The sequence below is a fragment of the Phascolarctos cinereus genome, unplaced genomic scaffold (genome assembly GCF_003287225.1).
Source record: "Phascolarctos cinereus isolate Bilbo 61053 unplaced genomic scaffold, phaCin_HiC Scaffold_726;HRSCAF=1367, whole genome shotgun sequence".
NCBI lineage: Eukaryota > Metazoa > Chordata > Mammalia > Diprotodontia > Phascolarctidae > Phascolarctos > Phascolarctos cinereus.
The window spans coordinates 361,126,509-361,145,362 of record NW_027556098.1 but is presented as its reverse complement, the minus strand read 5'-3'; the positions used below and the strand labels follow the sequence as shown (position 1 = coordinate 361,145,362).

General features: G+C 42.6%; 1 protein-coding gene across 2 annotated transcripts; it reads right to left on the bottom strand.

Annotated features, from left to right (window-relative positions):
• Positions 1 to 253: 253 nt before the first annotated feature.
• Positions 254 to 18,234, bottom strand: AKIRIN1 (akirin 1). Of its 2 annotated transcripts, XM_020983599.2 has the most exons (5): positions 17,803 to 18,234; positions 6,273 to 6,413; positions 4,827 to 4,961; positions 2,685 to 2,756; positions 254 to 1,834 (listed from the first exon to the last, which is right to left on the bottom strand). In XM_020983599.2, the coding sequence occupies exons 1-5, from the start codon at positions 18,008 to 18,010 to the stop codon at positions 1,824 to 1,826; spliced, it is 567 nt and encodes a 188-aa protein (XP_020839258.1). In that variant the 5' UTR covers positions 18,011 to 18,234; the 3' UTR covers positions 254 to 1,823. The 2 variants fall into 2 exon arrangements, with proteins under 2 accessions (XP_020839258.1, XP_020839259.1); XM_020983600.2 differs by lacking the exon at positions 2,685 to 2,756.
• Between the last annotated feature and the right edge of the window lie 620 nt (positions 18,235 to 18,854).

Here is an 18,854-nt window from a genome sequence, read left to right as displayed (position 1 = left end):
GCTTCCATTCTAGAAGATCTAACTTCCTAAATACTACTGGTAGCCACTGCCACTTGGAGGAAGAATAGAGATGAAGCAATAACCTTCAAAACTGAGATAAAATCATTCTTTAATTATTAAAGATAACCCCCTAGCTGGGGGAGAAAAAACAAAATCTTCCATGTCATATCAAACTCAGGAAATGATTAAAACAGCCTCCTATAAAATCATACGAATTCAATAAATGTTTGATAACAATATTAAGAAGGCAAGGTAAACAAATAGCTTAAGTATTTTATTGGTTTGCAACTAAGCTCGTTAACACTATATAATGAAAATGTACAAAGGATAACATTGTAGTTTTTTGGTTAGATTTAAGTCAAAGACATTCATCAATAGGCAATCTGCAAATGTGACTATTCCAAAAGGTTTCTCTATGCCATCTGATCAAGAACAATTGTCTCTGAATATTATCCACCCAGAAGGCATTGGCATACATTTGAACTAAACTCAGCATTTTTCAAAATAAGCCCTAATTTAAAATTCTAGCCTATATTTAAACTAAAAACATTTAACTTTCAAGAAACAATAATAAATGAAACAAGGCATTGCTGTGGAATATGGTCCTTGACAAGTCACAGTAAAAAAAAAAGTACACTGAACTTCCACCTCCTCAAAACAGAGGTTACTTTCTGTCCTTCGACCTTGGAAATTCAAAGGAGAAGAACAGCATGTTATCAACTCAGGGCAGGGGTTGTACCCCCTTAAAAAAAAAATCCAAGCAGCCAAGCACTGAAACATCTTGGAAGAATTTGGAAAAACCTGAATGTGGGATCAGAAGTTCTGTTTCTAGCCTAATGACCCAAGATGAACATACTGTTACTAACTGTAACATACGATGCTGGACCAAGCAGGGCCACCCTCATTCACTTGTGTGACACCAAGATGAGCAAAACCTACTGTTCTTGGGGAAGCCTTTTCTTCTGAGAGGTCAAAAGTGTTGGTGGAGCTCCTGGTTGTGTAAATGAGCACACAAGCCGCTGTGAGCTGCAGACTCCACGTGTGTATTTTAAGGCTTGGAGTCAAGGTGTTTTCTTAGCACGGCCACGCCGAGTCCTTAGGTCAAATGATCCTTTCTCCAGCTTGTACTAATTCCATGCTGTATGTAAAGCCTACGAGCACAAAAACCTCTCTCTGTCGTCATAGTCACATCTATTGTCCAACCTAAATTATGATTAATATTCTGTGCCTGAAAATAGTCCCTGTATTTAACAATAATAGCTACACACAAAACAATCCACGGTTACAACTTCTATGGTCACCAAAACATTATTGATCCTTGTAGACCAAAAAACGTTTCTAACCATAATTGTCGTGCATCAAATTCACAGCCAGGATCCCCAAGATCAGAAAATTTGCACAGTACAAATAATAACTTAAAAAACACACTCACATATACACACACCCACACACACACTCTCACACACGCACGCACGCGCGCACCCCCCCCCCTTACAGAACTGGGCTTGGGGAGACGTTCCATCTGCTTAGCGCCAATAAAGGCTTTTACGTTGCTAAACTGCTGCTCCATGTATTTTTGTGTTTGGGAAATATCTCATAGTAGGGCACAGCTGTTTATTGGCTGAGCAGAAAAGAAAGTTATGCTTTGTGGCAACCAGAAAGTTTCAAGGTCTTTCAAGTTATATAAAAATGGACCTGCAGAGATATTTTAAGTGTTCTCAGGATGCAAAGTTGGAGCTGAAATGTGATATCAAACCAGTTGCAAAAGTGTACAGCAGCCATCTCTTGAGGTCAGACCAGGTACCCAGATATGCAAAGAAAATTCAAGACACATCTGCAAAAAGAGAGTAGTAGTTATCAGTAAAAATACAGTGCTGTACTTCCTTGATATACAAATGGGAATATGGGCAGAACACTCTATGGCATACAGGTTTTACTACTCACTGGAATGAAAACTCTCAAGATTTAATCAAATGAACTTGGGCTCATCTCTTGCACTTTCTTTGACTACTTTAGAGCCTCCAAAAATGTCCTCCCATCCACCGATGTCTCATTGTGCTACTAGGCTCTTATATGCCGTGTCAGTGGTGTGAGTACTAACCCTGGGTCTGTTTTCCAAGAGCCATCTAAGATAAGTTTGGAGAAATTTCTCTGCCGGAGGATCAATCAGATACTAGGGAAAGATTTTTCTCAGCCTCAACAGTTCAAGATGACCATCTCCTGAAGTAAAGGAGGACTACAAGTCTAACCTGATGGAGGGAGCACCCATAACGAGGAAATCACAGACCCCTGGTATACTAAAGTAAACTTTAGGTATCTGCAAGTTCCACAATCTTCACAATCAAGAAATCCTGAGCACTGCATGAAAAAATTAAGTCAAAGGACCAAACTGATGGATTTAAATCTGGAAAAAGCATAATTTGGACTTCTTGGGTGGGTTTAATTGCCTTTTCTCATAGCATTCACATCAATGGGAGGGAAAAGACACCTGCCCTAATAGGGCTGGGGTATTAAATCACCTGGCACCTTGTGTTGCAGAGGGGTCTGGCCCAGTTTCACCACGGCCCTCTGCAGAAGACCCTATGGGTCTAGGGCAAACAACGTAAAAATCTTTACTCTTTAGAATTTTTGGAAAAAGAAAAGATAAAGATGACCCTGACAAACGAGTCAGAGGAATCACTTACAGCTTGTTGGCCTTGTCCCATATCGTCGCATGATCTGATCATGTGTGAATTTCACAAAAGATTCATATTGTTCTATGAGGGGAAAAGATACCGTTCCATGCATTGAATCTCAGGGTTCTAATCAACTCCACAGACTCCTTTCCCCACATTCAAGTTGGTCTCCAAGCCCGCCAGTCCTCCTATAGCCTAGAACCTGCCCCTTCCTCTAGAACTTCATGGCCAATTGCCCGGTGCTCACTTTGGTCTTCTGTTATCTGAAAGAGTGCATCTTCCTAATCGCCCCTCCTTGTCTTTAAGAGCAGACCTTTGCTGAGTGCCGTCATAACAGAAAGTCATGCACTGATAGTGTACATTCTGGAATGTCGACCAAGACAATTTCTGCAAGCTTCACCCCCTCTTTGCATTACTACTTTCTCCACACAGACCCCAAGATGAAGGAATATCAGAAGGCGAATGGAGGATGGTTAGCAGGGCAAATAACCACAGTGAAAACCCTGCCAGTCAATTCCCAGCTGACTGGGAAAGGCTCCTTTGGAGAGGGAGTTTGAAGGTAAAATTGCCTGGAAAGCAGGAAAGCATCCTGACAGATACAAGGGGCAACGGGCCACAGGAAGGGAAAATAGAGGAGGCTGGGCTTAGTGCCAGAAGTTGGGCAAGAGGAATAAGGGACAGAGAAGGGACTGACCTTAATGGGAGTACAAGGAGAGGGGTGGGGAATGAGTAACTGAACATGCAGTCAATGGGAAGAGAGCTGTCAGAGACTCATAAATGCTCAGAGGGTCATCTACTCTGTCCCTGGCCTGGCATGTGAAGGGAAGGATATAGAAAATGAGAGCTGTGAGAGTAGGCCTGAGCCAACTGTTCTTAGCAGTCTTCCCTCCGGCCAAACATCTCTTTCTTTTCTCTGTTACTCCTTCCCACCCCACACTCCCCCTTTACTTTCCCCATATTCCACAGTCATCCTTAATTCTCTGGCCTACCAGTAGTGTAATCCCTAAAGTGACCCTGTGGGCTGTGGAAACTCCTGACCCACCTGTAAAAATGGACAGTTATGGCACCGACTAAAAAAGACCTGTGACATTAGACAGAGAAAGGTCAGTGACAAAGCCCTGGAGGAATCTAGGCAGAGATCATTAAAACTGCCTAGCAGGTCAAGGGCAAAGTGTTCTGGACTTAGAACTGGAAGGCCCGAGCTTCTATCCCACCTGTCCTGTACTAGCTGGGAAAGTCACTGAGGCCCAGTCCCTGGGCCCCATGCTTCCTCATCTATAAAATGAGGGAGCTGACCTAGACGGTCCCTAAAGTCTCTTCCAGTTTTAAATTCCATGTAGGCAGGGAATTTGATGGTGGTTAGAGGTGGTACTTTAAAATACTGGATAGGAAGTTTCTACTTAAATCATCCAACTCAGTTTCCTTTCTCTAAATCCTTTCCAGAGTAGCTATTATGTTCTATGTCAAATCAAAAATTATTTGTTTTAAGACTTCATAAAGTCCTTCTTTTCCTAAAGCACCACTCATTTCTCTCCTACCATGTTCCTTTCATTTCAATTGGGACTTTTTCACTCCCTTATATCACATAACACCACCACATCACATTTATGATTGTAGAGTACTATCTAAATGCAAGGTGAGAATGCTGAGGAGTCTGAAGACAGAAGTGAGGTGACTTGCTGAATGTTGCAGGCTGTGGGGTCCCGAAAGGACACCTGTGGCACTGTCTCAATTACAGTCCCTGAGGTGCTCCTGCCTCTGCCCTCCATCTCTACCAGGATAGCACATTCTATCCTGACCTGAATGGTCTGCTTTCCAGGTCTGAGGAATGGGCAGGGGGCAGCCTGCCCCATCCTCTGCCACATATCTGTAAAGTGCATTAGATGAACAAGTGCCACAGCACACTCCTTTGTCATTCACACCAACCAGGGTCAAATCAGTATCTGAGTGACTTTGTACACGCAGGATATTTATGTGCATAACATGAAATCAAGAACTAGAAAATAATAGCAAAATCATGTGCCTCAGCAGGCAGCTCTGATACCTTTAAAAAAAAAACAAAACTTATACCTATACCAGTAAAAACACTTACAATGGTTATTATTTCATGAAGAGCTATAACTGCATCAACATAGCGCTGCCTCAACTCACCTGCTAATTTTGTATTGAGGATCTGCTCATATTCCTCCCGAATTCTATCTTCGTAGTCTCTTAAGAGACGTTCACACAATATGCCCACTTGTCGTAATGTAAATGTTGGCTGGTCCTTTTTCATCCAGGATGAACCTAAACAAAGAAGACCACAAAGTCTATGGAGCTGCGGCCGAAATCTCATTCTAGTTCCAAAGCTCAGATAAAGAGCAGTGTTGTGTTCAGCCCCTTGTGAGCCACGAGACCTTGGGGCACATCGTGAGTCTTGGTTTCCTCATACGTAGAATAGAGTTGAAAAATCCGAGTCCTGCTTAATTCACAGAGTTACTGGGACTGACTGAGAACATACCTACTAAAGCTTGAGAACTGCAAATTGTTACACAAATATGGCTTGAGAGAATGACTCTAACATCATAAAATACATCACACATTGTAGGCTCTGATGTTACAGAAAAGCTTCAAAATACTTGAACAAATAGATCAGACTTTAAAGCAAAAATGAGACTGTGACTATCAAAGCAGAAAATGACCTCAGGGAGGAGGAAGGGTAGTGCAGTGGAAAGGAGAGTGGCTCAGAATCTCTTACAACATATGTGGCTCAAATGTAAAATGAGGGGCTGGCCTAGGCATCCATGACCCTAGGATCAACCAGTCCAATTTCTTTTTAATGTGAGGAAACTGAGGTTTAGAGAGTGGAGGGGGTTGGCCAAGACAATCAATAATGTGAATTAGCTGATACCATGTTACCCAAGTCACCAATACATTAAATGCTTTCTAATCAACCTGAAGGATAGGTAAGTTCTTAGCAGAAAAATGTATGCAAACAGAATCATCTCTGAAAGCCTAAAAGTCACTGGTTGTCACCGTCTCCAGCTCAGAATCAGTCTCTAAGGGCTGAAAGGGATCTCAGAGGACCATATAATACAACCTCCCGCCAGCAGTGGGAACCCTCTGACAAATGGTCACCCCACTCCCATAAAACTGGGTTGAAAAAACAGAGTCAGTTTACACTGCGATTCTATGCAGGTCTCTGATTACTAATAATATTAAGCCACATAAAACATTACTAGAGATCACATGCAGTTAATCCACCACTTTTCACCAGTGTTTGCTAGTAATGCATTGATGACTTTACAGTACGCCATCGCTGGTCAGCACTCTTTTGTGGGGTGTGAAGCTACAGAAAGAGAGGCATTCATCAAGTGTTTCTGGGAGCTCTGCTAACTTTTAACAGCTACTGGGCAAATTTCCCAAATTAACATAAAAAACCTGATTGGGAAATGCAAAAATATTTCTCCCAAGTGGACATATGCATATATGTACCTTGCTGAAATATTCTATTAACATAAATTGATACTAAATCTGAAGTCCCATGAGCATCCTATAATTGGTACCATTAAACAAACACTGTAAACAAAAGGAATTTTACACCCGCACCCGTCTTACCTGGTGAGCTCGGTGCTGAAAGTCCTGAAGAGTGTGACTGACCCTCTGAAGTGCAGGCTTCACTCTGATTAAGGACAACTTCTAATTGTCTCCACCTCTGATAGCGGCTGTATTCTTGTTTGATGTTTTGAAATATTTGCTCTAATTAAAAAAAGAAAAAAAACCTCATTGTATCTTTCTCCTTAAACTTTTAACATATGGGTTATATGTGCCACGATCCCCTTTCTAAAATACTTATTATTGTGTTTGTATTACATTGCACAACTTTCCCCTCTTCTCATGCCCTACAGATGACAATATGCTCCCATTACAATCAATTCCAATTTATTGAACATTCAGTCATCTGCATTTTGAACAATTCAAAAACCACAGATGTTAGAACAGGAAAGGATTCTTGAAGAACATCTATTCTAACACCCTCATCTGACAAATGAACAATGCAGTAATAAACTTTCACATAATGCTTTAAGTTTTGCAAAACACTCCTTAAAGTTGCACACTTAAGAGAGTGGCCAGGTGAGGCCCTGTCTTGGACTGTTCTGCCTCCCAGAATGCAGTGCATTTTTCTTACCCCATCCTCAGGCAGAATCCTCTTCCAACAAGCACCTCCATTTCCTATCTTACTGTGACTACAGAGCCCATGCCTACCAAATGCTAAGCAGCCCAGTAAGGTACCACTTACAACTGGACTCCCTGGACTTTTCTTGATGAGGAGCTGCTTTTGGCTTCTCTGAAGTCTTTTGATCATTGGTGATGCTGAGAATTTGAGTTGTACAGAGGTACCAGGTAAAGCAATGGGGGTATGTGTCTACTGTACGGAAGGGAAGCAGGATGCTCAGAGTCTTTTCACATCACCCACAGGTCCATCAAGTCACCCTGCCCCTCCTACTAGCGTTATTTTGAGCCAAAGTGGAAGAGTATGGTTAGAATTGGTAATAGTTGGCCCGAAGGGTCCACTACTGTCAACCTGACTTGGAACGTAAGACTTAGAAGATCTAGTTGCCTGCACTGATTGGTTAAAAAAAAAAAATCTCTGGATTGCAACATGGTCCCTGGAGTCACAAGATGATCTATATTTTGCATAGCTTCAGAATACTGAAGGGCAACGTCATCTAGTGGATAATGGTTGTATTGTGATTTGTCCATGACATCAGCAAGATGATGCCATGACTTGCAACTGAATTGGAACTGAGAGAGGGCTGTGCAAAGCCTTCAGTGAGAAAGGCCTAGATTCAAATCTCACTCATGACATTTATAAGCTGTGAATTCATGGGCAAGTAAGAACCTCTTTGAGCCCTGGCTTTTTCATCTGTAAAATGGGGATAATACTGTAGAATCTACCTCACAGAGAGTTGCCTCAAAGACTTAAATGAGATGATGCATGCAGAGCAATGTGAAAATTTAAGTTTTCTATAAATATCTATTATTAGAGATAAGTTAACAAGTAACTTTCTTAAAAATACTTAAAGTAACTTAAAGTCAATTAAAAATTGACTGTAATATAATCATTAATCTCCATGTGCAATGCCAACAGAGAATGCTGAGCAGGAAGCATTTAGGCTGACAGGATTTAGACTTGGAAGGGGCCCTTGAAAATCATTTAGTCTAGTCCTCTCATTTTAAAGATGAATAAACTGAGGGTCAGAAAGGATCTGCAGAGGATCACACAGACACTAAGTTGTAGAGGCAGGATTTTAATCCCAGCATTCCAAACCTAAATCCAGTGTTCATTTCATTTCTTTTTTTTTTTTTTAAGTTTTAAGTTAAGTGACTTGCCAGGGTCACACAGCTAGTAAGTGTCAAGTGTCTGAGGCTGGATTTCAACTCAGGTCCTCCTGACTCCAAGGCCACAGCTCTATCCACTGTGCCACCTAGCTGCCCCTGACCATTGACTTTTAGTGAGTTATAGACTATGTTATGCTTACAGCACTAGATGGCTGTCCACTGAATTAGTGTATCAAGACCCTGAACAGGTGAAGTAAATAGACAATGAGCTGGTTCCAGAATTAGGAAGGATGTGAAAGCTAGATTACATCCAGGAAACTAGACAGCTTTCAATCATGTCAAACTACTTACTGCAGCAAAAGCCCATCTCTCTAATAAATCTCCTGGCGATGATATGTGCCTGGCACTCATGGAACACCATAAACCAAACTACAGTTGCGTTACCAACAATGACCTGCACACACAAGAAGTTACATTAAAGATACCAAAGAAGAGATCTACGAATAAAAATGGAGGTGCCTGTGGCATAGAGACACAGCAGATAGAAAGCTCAAGTATTACAATGGTATCTCTAAGACATTGCAGGGAAGGGGGACAGGGAAGAAGAAACCATGAATGAAGCCTCCAGTGCACTGGGTAGATAGAGCATTTATGTACATAACCTGCACAGGATGAAAAGGTCAGAGAAGGGTTGTGATCTGTAATGGTGGAAGAAGTACTCATATTGGTAAAATCATGGGTTAAAGATATCAGTAATAATGTTGAAAATAATCTTTGCTTAGGAGAAAATTAAAAGTATATGTTATACTTTCACACAGCCCAACAAGCAATGTTCTGGTACTTTGGCATACACTGTATTACAGTTAATCTTAATTTTTAATCGAGAGCTCAAAAGCCAACAATTCTTCAACCTGTCTGACCACAAAGGAGTTCTATAAGTAATGAACTTCTCTCAGGTTCCCTTTATATGCTCTCCAGTGTCTTCTGATTTCCTCAGTTTTTTTTACTTCCATACATGCACTGCTTATTTCCTCAGGATATTTGTTCTCCCACTTCTACCTCAGTGTTTTACTTCCCACTGCCCCCACCATATTCAAGTGCTTTGTAAATCATAATACACTATGTGGATGAGTTATGAAAAAATTACCTATTAGATATTGCTAACTTCTCTCTCTTTAAATGCCTCTAGTGTTCCTGGATCCTGTAGTTTCTAAATAGTAGTCTACACTATGCCCAAAGAGCTTTAAAACTGTGTATACCCTTTGACTGCACAATACTAATTCTAGGGCTGTCCCAAAAAGATCATAAAAAAGGGAAAAGGACCCACATATACAAAAATATTTATAGCAGCTCTTTTTGTGGTGGCCAAGAATTGGAAATTAGGGGATGCCCATCAATTGGGGAATGGCTGAGCAAGCTGTGGTCTACGAATGTAATAGAATACTATTGTGCTATAAGAAATGATGAGCAAGCGGACTTCAGAAAAACATGAAAAGACTTATATGGTCTGATGCTGAGTGAAGTGAGCAGAACCAGAAGAATGTTATACACAGTAATAACCATGTTGTGCGATGACTAATATTGATAGACTCGGCTCTCCTCAGCAATACAATGATCCAAGACGATTCCAAAAGACTCATGATTGGAAAATGCTATCCACATCAAGAGAAAGAACTATGGAGCCTGAAATGCAGATCAAAGCATATTATTTTAACTTTTTTTGTTTTCTGGTGGCTTTTGCCTTTTGTTCTGTTTCTTCTTTCACAACATGACTAATGTAGAAATATGTTTACATGATTGCACATGTATGATCTTTATCAGATTGCTTGCCGTCTTGGAGAGGGGGGATGGGAGAGAGAAAAATTTGAAACTCAAAATTTTATAAAAGATGAATGTTGAAAACTATATTTACATATAATTGGAAAAAATAAAATATTATTTACAAAAAATAGTGTAGCCTATGCAGTGGTTTGATTAGGATCAAAGAAAGTAGGCATATCTTTTAGGTTCTGAACATACTAGACAAGAGTGACACAATTCTAATGCTCTCAAGAAACTAGGCTAAGTAAGCTAAATGATAATGGTTGGTTGGCTGTTGTCCTTCGTTCTTGAAGAGGACCAACAAGACATCACTATGCTAGAGTCAAATTACACAGCGTCTGACTGTGGCTGAGCAGACCAACACGTGCTTAGAGTACTTTACCACGGGTTGGGCACAAACGGTCTATGTGAACATTTGAGGTGGATCCTCAAAATCGGTGTATGCTGTGTTTCCTCTGAGCTGTTTCAATTCTGCTTTGCTCACAGAGCACAGCACCATTTCTGATGAGGGCATGCCATGTGTGGTCCTGTGCCAGTGTCTCCCATGTCACACAATCAATTCCAAAGTTCTTAAGAGAGAGACCTTGAGAGTGTCTTTGTACCACTTCTTCTGAGCACCATGTGAAAGGATAGGGTGATATTTGAGGGATGCTCATGCTTTCACCTACCAGCACTGCTAATTTTAACTCTTCCTTTCAAATCTGTCAAATTCAGTCTATTCTGGAAAAAAAAAACCCAACTCATATGCACACAGCTAACACCTTAAGTTTAAACATGACAAAGTCAAACCTCAGAAGTGAAATGACTTGCCCTTGGCAACACAGCTCGTAAGTTTCAGAAGCAGGATCCAAAACTGGTTTCTATCCATCACACCACATTGCCTCTGCCTCCCTCCCTTCCTCTCTCTTGCCTGGTGCCCCCAGGAAGGGGGTCTTGCATCTCTGAACATAGCACTATACACTTCTCTACTAGCCTGCACATCCTACCTTATATTGTGACTATTTTTCTCCCCTACTGTACTGTGAGCTCTCTGAGGGCAGTGACTGTCTTATTTTCTGTCTCCCCCACAACATTTAGTATCATCCTTACACAATTACTAAATAACAACTAGCATTTGTAAAGCACTTTAAAGTCTGCAAAGCTCTATATCATACACATTATCTCATTTGATCTTCACAGCAACCTTCTGAGGCAGAGATAATTACAACAGCTGATATTTTACAGCTAAGAAAAACAAGGCTCAGAGAAGATTCGCAGAGGTGCACAGCTAGAAAAGGTCTAAGGAGGTAACTGAACCCAGCTTTATTTGTTGAATGAATAAATGAACAAAATGAACTTTCTAGTCATTATTTTTACTGCCTTTCAAAGCGGGTAAGGTCGCCTTAAATATAGATGATTCTCCCTCCTATTTAGCACCTCAACAGGAAAACCAACTGCAGAATGCTGTAAGAAAAAGAGTACTACAAGAACACCCAGCTCTGACATTGACTAGTTTTGTGGTCTCAGGCAAGGTACCAAGTCTCAGTTTCCTTATATAAAATGGAGACAGTATTTGCACTATTCACCATATGGGTTTGCCATAAGCAGAGAAGTCCTGCATAGATCTGAAAGTGCTATAGAAATGTGAGCTATTATTATTACTACTTCTTTTACAAAAAGGTTTTGAGGAATGCTCTGGAAAAATTCAAAGGAGCTGAGCACATCTGGCCAGGATGCTTCTTGAGTTCAGAGAACAGAGCCAAAGCCTGAGCTGCACAAGCCCCCAGGCAGGTCCCTACAGCTTTCAGCCTCAATTTCCTCATCTATAAAATGGAGATAAGACCAACTGCAATACCATATTCACAAGATTATTTCAGGAAAAATGCTTCACTAATTTTATAAAATACTTTGTTTAAAAAAAAGTGCTGGGGGGCAGCTAGGTGGCGCAGTGGATAGAGCACCGGCCCTGGATTCAGGAGGACCTGAGTTCAAATCTGACCTCAGACATATTAACACTTACTAGCTGTGTGACCTTGGGCAAGTCACTTAACCCCACTGCTTAGCAAAAAAACTAAATAATTTTTAAAAAAGTACTATATACATGCAAGATGTTTTCGCAATCAATTTAAATGTCTACTTATGACAAATAAGATCTCTCTTCTCCAGCAGTTACATTGTTTTACCTCCTTTGCCCCTACCAGTCTACCTTCTTGGGTTATAGGGATTTTGCACACATGGTGTAACCCGGTAGCTAACAAGCTCTTTAAGAGCAGGGATGATTAAAAAAATGGGGGGGGGGTGGAGCATTGGCCTGGGATGATACTCATCCATCTCCATCTACCTACCAAGCCCAGTGCAGTTTGATGTTTATTGAATAGAACTACGTGGATATAAGTTGTTAATACAAAAAGAATATAAATCAGCTCTATACCTATGCCAATCTTTGAAATACACACACACACACTTTAATTTTCTACCTGTACTTTCTGGGTTCTCTAATCCTCCAATCAGTGTCAAGGTATACAGTTTCCAATTTAGAAAGCATATACAAGGTATTCAGACTTATAAACACATGAAACCCCAAAGGAGGTTTAGCTGGCCTTATTTAAGTCTAAGCCATGTATACTTATCTTTCTTGGCTTGAATAGTCTAAAAGAATATAAGATTAGCAGAGTTTTCATTCAATAGTTCTAAATGACTCTAATTTTGGCTCACTGAAACTATGAAGTCCTCCTCTCTTTTGTCCCAAGACCAAAGAATTGTCAGATTCAGCACAAATATGTAAAGAAATGCAAAGACAAGAAAGGACAAGCGTAAGGAGAACAAATGTTCTGGAGAACAGAAGGTCTTTCATCAACAACCAGCTGCCACTGCAGCTACAAGGTGAATAAACTGGCAAGGCAAATCCCTTGCACTCCAAAAGACTGACCAATACCAACCCTGAAATGGCATATAGATCAGGAGAGGAAACATAAATTTGTATTCAGAAGTGATTTTAAAAGAAAAAGAGAGACAGCATTCTACAGAATGCTAATTTCTTTCAACATACCATCCAATATTCTAAGAAGTTAAAACTACACATAGCACTAAGGCAGACCTGTACAACTTGGCAGCAGGTAGGGACCAAAATTAAAATGGGCTAAACTTCTGGCCACCGATAGGTTTTTAGTGGCCCACTTTCCAAGTAAAAGTACAATGAACAATTAAACTATTTTGAATATAAGCCACATTAAAAAAGGGGGGAAATTTCAATTAATATCAATGAATTACACTTATTACTTAAGATTTTTATCATGAAATCACTTCTCTCAGACTGACGATGGTTGGTTGCTGCAGATCACATGACAAACAGGAAAGAGACTCAGTGGCAACCCACCTGCCAAGTTATGTGACGGGCACAATACTGACTAGTGTAAGGTGGGTTAAACAGGGCAGGGACAAAGCACTCGTTACTTTCTTTACTTTCTTTTACATCCTCTACATTTTTTGCAGGCCGCCAGGAGTCCTTTGGTGGGCCACAAGTGGCAAGCCAGCTGTCTGTTATGCAGGCCTGCACTAAAAGGTATTTTTAAAAAGAAAAAAAAAACCAGAAACCCTTCTTGTAAGTGGCAATAATGGAATCACTGAAACCAATAATTCTCAGACTATTTGGCAATGGGATATCCTATTGGATCCCACAAGCAGCCTGTATGAAGTCCAAAGGCTCAGGGCAAAGATGGAAGCACTGGGCACGAGACTGTCATTTTTGGTGTTCAGTGGACCAACACTCACACCCTTGAGGAATGATGACAGATTCACTTTTAGACTAAAGATATCCTATTGTTTGATGTTATAATTTCTTTCTCTTGCAAAGAGCTCTGTGACATTTTTTTCCCAAATTATTGTGAATTAAAATGAGTTATTTGAAAAAGTTTTTTTGTGAAGTTTGACAACCCTTAAGCTGAAACCTTTAAGATCTGCTGCCATCCTAGCACATTTGCAAAGAATTACTGATTTTAAAATTCATTCTTCATGAAGTTGGTTTCATTTGTACACACAGCAAAATAACTACTTCTGCCACTTTCACCTCACATGCTTTCAGTCTTCCACTCTGGAATCAAAGGTTTTCTTTTTTAAGTTCCAAAGGCTCTATTCATACAAAATATACCCAGGAGAGCCATCAGTAACTTTGTGTTTTTTCATTACTGAACTTCAAATATTTTCAGTGCAAATGACTCAGCAGCTAGCTAGAATGGATCTTCAAGCCGTAGGCTCACTTTAAGACTAACATTAATGTCAATTGACTAAATATAGGATAGAAAGAAGTGATGACATTAGTTCATGAGAAAAAAAGCTAGGAATTTCAGTGGATGGTGACAAAAGAACTAAATCCATTTTAGGCTACATAGATCAAAGTCAAATATCCAGAACGGAGGTGCTAATGGTCCTGTTGTTTTCTGTACAGGCCAGGTATCTCTCTCTAGGATATTGTATTTAGTTCTGGGTTTTGGATTTTAGGAAGGACACTGACACTCTGTGGAATATCAGAGCAACCAAAACGGTGAAGGGACTAGAGACCATGCCACAGAGGATTAACTCAAAGCAATGGGAATGCTCAGCCTTGAAATAAGAAGCCTTGGGGGGTGGCTAGAGATGGTCACTATCACATATCTGCAGGGCTGTCCTAGACTTGTAGTTGACACCTCAGAAACAAGAGCTAGGAACAATGGGTAGAAATGGCAGAGGTAGACATCAGTTCACCATGATGAAAAGCACACTCCTACGAGACCATGATGACTCAAAGGCCCTACACTTCTGGAGGAGGTTCAAGCCAAGAATGGACAGTTACCACTGGGGACATTGTGGAAAGGATTCCTGTGCAGGTGTGGGTCAGGTCTCCTCTGGCTGAGATCCCACGATCCTCCAATTATATTCCCATTTGTATCTACACGGTCATATCTACTTTGAGGATTCATTTCTTTGGCATGGGCATGTCCCTCCACTGATATCAGTTACAACCCTCCTGTTTAGCAGAGCTCCTGCAGCTCAAAAAGTCATCACCCAGCAAGATACAGAAGATTTATGTTCAGGGAACACGGAAAAGGGAAAATCCTGCCTCGGTTGCTTATTACTTGTGTATCTTTGGGCAAAGCACCCAACCACTTGGGTTATTTCTTCATCTGCAAACCAAAAAAAAAAAAAGGGGGGGAGGGGGGAAGACTGTCGGACCAGACAACCTTGAAAAGTCCTTTCAGCCCTAAATCTATGAACCTACAAAGGATCCTATGACTGGTGATAAGCCCCTTCCACCTCAACCAGGTTGGTGCTCATACCAAATATGAAGACCATGTATATTACGTTTTGCTGGGCCCACACTAGAAGCCTTCCATGTACTTCAAATTCAATACACTAAGCATTTACTGACTTTACAATACATCCAGTTCTAGCACAGTATTCCAAGGAATACAAAACTAGAGCGCAAGGGAACTGTCCTTAGATGCCATATACACTTGTAACAATCCCTTTATAAGTACATAAGTATAGCACTTTACATTCTTTGGATCACTTTTATACATATTATCTCTTGATTCTCAGAAGTCCCATTTCTGCACTAAATTATTCAGTCCTACAACTCCAACTGCCGATCTCCTCCCTAGATGTCCTACAAAAACTCAGCATATCTAAAATTCAGTTTGTCTTCTGCTCCTCTTAACTTCCCTATTTCTCCTGAAGGTACCACTAGTCTTCCAGTCTCAAAACCTTAGTCATTCTTTACCTCTCACATCTAAGAAGAAACAAAATCCTATATATTCTACCTTCACATCCTTTATCCTCTTCTCTATTCCCACTGCAACCACGATATTTCTTGGTCTTTCATCACCTTTTGTGTGGACTACTTTAACAGCCTCCTAACTGGTCTCCCTGATTCCAGTCTCTTTTCCCTCCTCCAGATCACTTTTCCCACAACAAGCTAAAACAGTCTACGTAAGGCACAGGTCAGACCATGCTACTTCCTTGCTCAAAAACCTTCAGTGGCTCTCTATTTACTTTGGATAAAATATAAATGCCTTGGCCTGGCATTTAAGACACTCCAAAATCTAACTGCAACCTACCTTTCCAGTCCTATTTCACATTTTTTCTCTTCATGCATTCCATGTTTCAATCAAACTGGACAGTTAGAGCAGTTCCCTGATTTCATTTTGGCATCTCTTGCCTCCATTTATTTGAGCAGGCTGTTCCTGATGCCTCCTCTGTAGGGTCTTTGATGGCAGGGACCGTGTCATTTCTTCATTTTCATTTCATTTCATTCATTCATTTTCATATTAAGTGTCCCCAGAACCCAGCACAAGTGCCTTATATATAGAAAGCGCTTAAATGTTACACTGAATGGAAAGAAGTTGAGGCAGGCATTCATCTTCCCCTTTTTACAGAGAAGGAACCTGAAGTACGAAGATGTACAGAGATGTCTCCAAGATCACATAGCTAATTTATGGCAGGGCCAGAAATACTCTAACATCAAGTCCAGCATTCTCTGAAATAATTAAAGAATAAATACTAAGGCAATATTTAAGCAAGTACAGATAACTATAAAAACTATGATAATAGCATCTTGAAATGCTAAGGCAGGGATTCAAAGTAAGATTATTGTGAGGGTAGAGTTAGTTTAATGGAAGTGAGTTTTGAGCTCAGCCTCCAATGAAATTAAGTCTTGGTTTAGTAAGGAGAAAGAGGAAGGGCACCCTCCTTGTGATGACAAGATCAACACAGAGTGAAAAAATGGAAAAAGAATCAACATTCAGATGATGGGAAGGAAACCAGTTTGGTTTGAACATGTATAATTTTGGAAAAGAGAAACCTGGATGCATAAGGTGGGGTAAATTGATGTAATGCTAGTATGGGGAGTTTGGATATGATCTGAAAAGTAGCAAGGAATGACAGGATGAAATCATGTCTTAAGAAGATTGACAGCACAAAGCAGGGTAGACTAGACTAAAATTATTGCAATAATCTAGATGGGAAGGTGAGGGCATAGACTAGTTTGGTGAAATGAAAGAAGGATTGATTCTTCTATTTCCAAGGGAGGAATGGCAGAATTTGATGATTAAAGGGGAAAAAATGGTTAGAGTAGAGTTTAAGGAAGCTCTAAGGCTGTAAGCTTGGAAAATCTGGAGACCAAGTACTTAAAGGTTATTTCCCAAGGACTTCTTTTTGACACTCCTATTTCAGGAAGTGCCTTGGACATAACAAATTTCGTTTTTAAATGAAGAATTTTTATGCATTCCTTGGCTCCTATACGAATCAAGGCAGGCGTCTGCTGAGATCTTCACAGCAGCTTTTCCCTTCTTTTTTTTCTGGCTATCTCTTCAACTACCTACAGGTCCAATCCAATCACAACAATCCTAGGGCAATTAATGATTTCTAAGCCCTGATAGTTTACAGCTTTCAAACCAGATTTAAGAGAAGGAAATTCTTTAACAAAAGATATTGGGCCAGTCCCTTTGAATTTGTTGAAATGGGCTCTAATGTGTACTCCTCTTCAGCATCACTTCCCCTCATGCCCCCCTTTCTTCTCAAGGCCTTAGTTCCCCTAATATAATCTGCAATAATGCCAGACACTGTATTGATGTGTTCCCTTTTCACCCAGCCGCCCCCTACTGAAATGCGAAGCCTCCTCCTTCTCCCCCACCCCCGGAGCATCGCCTAGCTGGTGTAGCTGAGCACGGGTGTGCAGCGCACCAAGGATGAGAGGGTGGACCCCGAGAGCCCACGGACGCACAGCTGTTCGGTGCTTCTTTTCTTTCTTAAGGCCTGGCCTCGATTCGCTGAAGATCTGGGCCGTCGTGGGTCGCACCGGACGGTCGGAGGCTCACCGGCTGTTACTCCCTCCCGTGTCCCGAAACCCCCAGCCCCGGTTCCTGGTCCCCCTTCCCGGGCCTTGGCCCGGGCCCAGCCCAGCCTCCGGCCTTGGGCTCTGGCCCTTCCCCTTCGCCGCAGCCGCCCCAACTCCCAGACCCGCCCCTGTTACCCGGGGTCCGCAGGCGGCGGTCGCTGCCGGGCGGGGAAAGCGGTGGCGGCTGGAGCTGGGGCTGAAGCGGCGGCGGTTCAGTGTCCGGGGGCCGCAGGCCCGGCGCGGGGCCCGGCAGGGGGGCGCAGCGCCGCCGCTTCGGCGAGCCGGGGCTCAGCAGCGCCGCCTCGAACTCCATGGGCCGCTTCAGCGTCGCCCCGCACGCCATGCCCGGGGGCCGAAGGACGAAGACAAGGGGGACGAGGAAGAGAAGGTGAAGAAGAAGGAGGAGGTGGAGGAGGAGGAGGAAGAGGAGGAGGAAGAGGAAAAGGAGGGCGGCGGCGGCGGCGGGGCAGCGAGATGACCCGACCTGCTCCGGCGCCTCCGCTCGGGGCTCTCTGGTAGAGCCGGCTCCAATGGCGCCTCCCGCACCCGGCAGCGCCGCCGAGCCCCGCCCCTATGACGTCAAGAAGACCGCTCCACCATCCGTAGGGGGGGGAGACGGGTGAAACTATCCGGGAGTGCTTGTCCGAGAGAGGCTCAGCCGGAGGCTTCACCTCCTGAGAAAATGGAACCGTCTGATGCACGAGAAGGGCGGGGGGAGGGAGGAGGTGGGTAAAGAGAGGGCAGGGTCACCAAGCAACAGCCTGGTGGTAGACTCCCTTCCCCCTCTCCTTCCCCTCTTCCCGCCCCTCCCCCAAGGTCTCGCCTTGTGTCCCCCACGCTCCTGGGCTCTGGGAGTCCCGGCCCCTCCCGTCTCGCGCAGGCCCCCCCCCCCCCCGGACTCAGGTCCCGGGGGAAAAGTCACAGTGAGGGGACTAGGGCGGTCGTTCGCACGGGCGCCGTCCGGCAGGGGGCGCCGCTTGGTCGCCCTGGAGAGCGGGGGATGGGTGACCCTGACACACATCCGAGAGCCGCCACACCCCGTCCTCCCTACCCCCTCAACGACCCCCTCCCCCAACCAGGGTTACCCCCTGCCCAGCGACTTGGCAGCGATGCTGCTGGGATTTAACCCCCAAAGGACACCTCTTACCACCCCTCCCCCATTTTAAAGAAAAGGAAATTGAGGCCCG

What these genes read in the sequence shown, in the direction of transcription:
- AKIRIN1 (XM_020983599.2), bottom strand. Translation starts at nt 18,010, where the DNA reads ATGGCGTGCGGGGCGACGCTGAAGCGGCCCATGGAGTTCGAGGCGGCG. An exon ending in TTCAGCACCGAGCTCACCAG is followed by an intron (nt 4,962 to 6,272) that starts GTAAGACGGGTG and finishes TTCTTTGTTTAG; the next exon opens with GTTCATCCTGGATGAAAAAG. An exon ending in CCTCAATACAAAATTAGCAG is followed by an intron (nt 2,757 to 4,826) that starts GTGAGTTGAGGC and finishes TTCCCCTCATAG; the next exon opens with AACAATATGAATCTTTTGTG.